This window comes from Lepidothrix coronata, unplaced genomic scaffold, assembly GCF_001604755.1.
Source record: "Lepidothrix coronata isolate B3197 unplaced genomic scaffold, Lepidothrix_coronata-1.0 Scaffold287, whole genome shotgun sequence".
Classification (NCBI taxonomy): domain Eukaryota; kingdom Metazoa; phylum Chordata; class Aves; order Passeriformes; family Pipridae; genus Lepidothrix; species Lepidothrix coronata.
In genome coordinates this window covers 457,598-460,986 of record NW_016690467.1, presented here as the reverse complement: position 1 = coordinate 460,986, position 3,389 = coordinate 457,598, and the positions used below count along the sequence as shown (strand labels likewise).

Below are 3,389 nucleotides of genomic sequence, written 5' to 3'. Positions count from 1 at the left end.
TCAACCTTTCATTTAAGCCCAACACTTGGGTTCAACCTTTAATTTAAACCCAACACTTGGGTTCAACCTTTCATTTAAGCCCAACACTTGGGTTCAACCTTTAATTTAAACCCAACACTTGGGTTCAACCTTTCATTTAAGCCCAACACTTGGGTTCAACCCTTCATTTAAACCTAATGGTTGGGTTCAACCCAATGGTTGGGTCCAAAACTTCATACAAACCCAACAGTTGGGTTCAACCCTTCATATAAACCGAACAGTTGGGTTCAGTCCTTAATTTAAACCCAATGGTTGTGTCCAATCCCTAATTTAAACCCAATGGTAGGGTTCAATCCAACAGTTGAGTTCAACAGTACATATAAACCCAACACTTGGGTTTAGCCCTTCATATAAACCCAACACTTGGGTTCAGCCTTTCATTTAAGCCCAGCAGTTGGGTTCAGCCCTCTCTGTAAACCAAACAGTTGGCATCAACCCTTCATTGAAGCTCAACAGTTGGATTTAACCCTTTGTTGGATAAGGGGTTGAACCCAACACAGCGAAACCCCGCAGTGTGTGTGGGGTTTGGTTCTCAAACACTTCTGTGTGGGGTGAGACCCCAAAGTGTCTGCAAGCTGTGACATCTGCCCTGCTCCTTGTAATGAACTGTCTCTGCATCTCTGGTTTGTTGTTTTTTTTTCCATTCCAAGGTGGGCCTTAATGTTCTGATTCAGAGAGCAAACAAGTTTACCCCGGCCACTCGTCTCCTGATCCAGAGGTTTGTGCCGTTCCCTGCTGTCGGTAAGAAATAACACCTTTCCTTTATGTTCAAAGTGTTGGCTGTAAACCTGCTGGTGGCCACAAGCCACTGGGATGGACACCTAATTCCTGCCTTCCTGCTCGTGGCCCCTCAGTGGTGGGTCCCTGAGTTGGTGCAGACAGTGGTGAGATGGTGCAAAGCAGCTTTTTGGCAGGAAAATGGTACCAAGCTGCCGGTGGGGGCAGCTCACGAGGCTTTTCAGCTGCACTTTCCACTCTCAAGCAGCTTAAAAAATGACCAGTGTTGGCTGGTCCTTGTCCATTCAAATCTGAGGGCACTTAATTTGCGAGATCTGGTTTGAATCACGTCAAATCAGATCTTCAAATAAGCAGTGGCATTATGGTTGTTTTACAATAAAATGCAATTAAATGGTTCTACTCTGAATATACAGATTTGTGAGAGCCACTGATTAAAAACAGACTGAAGTGTGTGAAGAATTAAGGCTTTTTGGAGCATATTACCAGCATTTTATTGACTGTTTGCTGAGTGAGGGAAGGGACAGGCTGGACTCAGCTTTTGCTGGAGCCTCTGGTAACAACCTTGAGCAAATGATGAGTTATTTTAGCCATGAAAAATCACCAGTGGCTTTAGGGAAACTTTTATTTATAAAGATGGTGCAAAAATTGCCCAAGAATGGGGGAAATGATTAAACAAAAGGGGGTTCTACTCTCTGTTCCAGGTCCCTTTTCAGCCATTTAATGCAGAACTTTCCTTTAAGCTTTTCCCTTTGCTGTGCAAGTGCCTCGTCCTCGGAGCTTCACTCGAGGATGCTCAGCCCCTTTACCTGAGCCCCTTTAACTGTTGCTTTCTGGTCCTGCTGCTCCTTTTTTAATATTGACATGCTTGCCCTGACCCTCCAGACTTCAGTTCCTGAGTAACTGGGGTTTTTTTCCCCCCTTTTCTTCCAGAAAAACTGCTGCTTGCTCTGTCTGCAGAGCAGGGGGTGACGGGGATTGTGGTCTGGGTGTCACACTCCATCTTATTCCTGAGCCCTTTCCTTGTACACAGAGGATCTGTTGACGTTATTATGATGATTTTCCTGGGATATATTTTAGAGGGTTTCAGTTTTCCCTGGGTTTTTATAACCAGGAGGGCACTTGGGGTGAGTCCAAGCCCCGGGAGGCAGCTCCAAGGCAGGGTTTGAGTCAAAGACACACACACAGGGAATCTTTGCTGCCGGGTTGGTCTATTTTCATCCCAAGGTGTGAGGAGGAAGAGGTTACGTTTGTGTTGGCATTGATTGAGGACCCATAATTAATTTGTTTAGCCTGCAATTAATTCTCCAGCTCCTATTTTATTTGTGTTCCGTCATGCTTCGTTATGTGCCAGGACATCAGGAGTCCTCCCACTAATTGCTGTTTGGTGGTTCAGAAAGCTGTGAGTTATTGGTTTGCAGACCTGGACAAACTGTTTAATTAAGGCTCGTCTTCCAATTACTTTTGAACCACCAGCCCCCAGCAAAAAAAGGCAGAATTTCTCTTTTTCTACGTGAAAAGACAGCTCTTGCTCCCAAAAAAAACCATGGGGATGTGGCACTCAGGGACATGGGTTAGTGGTGGACCTGGGGGAATGGTTGGACTTGATGATCTCAGAGGTCTTTTCCAACCTTAATGATCCTGGGATTCTATGAAACCACTCCCACTAAGCAGTTTTCCCTTGCTTCCCTCTCCCGTTGATCTCCAGCTGTGGTTGATAACAGTTGGAAAACTGGAGGGATGCCCCAAAGCTTTCTGGTCTCTCATCCTTGGGGAAGGGCAGCTGCTGTCTGGGTGGAAGGGAACGAGATTCCCAGCAGAGGTGTTCATAAAGGCTCCAAAAAGCTTTGGGCAGGCACTGGGAAAGCTGATCTGGGGGTCTTGCTGCCCTCAGAGACACCCTGCATGGTGTGTGTGTCTTCTCTGGGTGGTGGAACAGTTGTTTTTGCACCATAAAATAACCCATATGTGCAGAAGTTCTGCCTGTAGGACATAAAGTGGTGCCAGGAGGGTGGGCCATGCCCTCACCCTCCTCCAAAGTTAGTTTGTAGTAGCTGAAAATCGCATGTTTTTTCCTAAAAAAAACCCTCCCCAGTCCCAGGGGATGGATCCAGGAAACCAATCCAGGTGGAGCAGCTCGTGGAGATGGCCAAGGTTTTGCAGAGCCAGTGGCTGCCCTGGTGTAAAAGGGGTTTTTGGGGTTGATATTGGCCACCCTGGTGAAGGTGTTCTCCACAGAAAGAACAGGAAAAGGGAAGGAGTGTGTTGGAGCTGTGTTCTGGAGAGCTGAATTTGAGCAAGGAGGGGCTTGGTCCTTTCTCAGGGGTGAGGTGGGGAAGGATATCAATGCCCAGGGTTATTGCAAGGAACCCAATTTCCCCTCTTCTTCCCAAGAACGGGGTGTGAAGAGCTGCCACCGAGGTAAGGGACATCACTGGAGGTGTTCTTGGCTAAAAACCCCACAGAAAACCCCAAAAGTTGCATCCCAAAACCTGCTCTGAAGGAAGTTAAAGCTGTAGAAAGATACTTATTACAGGGATGGGAGAGGGATGAAGGATTTCATCTCCCTGAGCTTTTGTTTTAGTGTGTGTGTGTGTGTGTGTGTGTGTGTGTGT

At 46.7% G+C, this 3,389-nt stretch overlaps 1 protein-coding gene across 1 annotated transcript in view; it reads left to right on the top strand.

Annotated features, from left to right (window-relative positions):
* Window positions 1-3,389, top strand: part of SFXN5 (sideroflexin 5) — a 103,604-nt gene that overhangs the window by 61,646 nt on the left and 38,569 nt on the right. Inside the window, exon 8 of the mRNA XM_017836877.1 lies at window positions 690-780. Coding sequence (XP_017692366.1) covers window positions 690-780 — 91 coding nt within the window. The remainder of the gene's footprint in view (window positions 1-689; window positions 781-3,389) is intronic.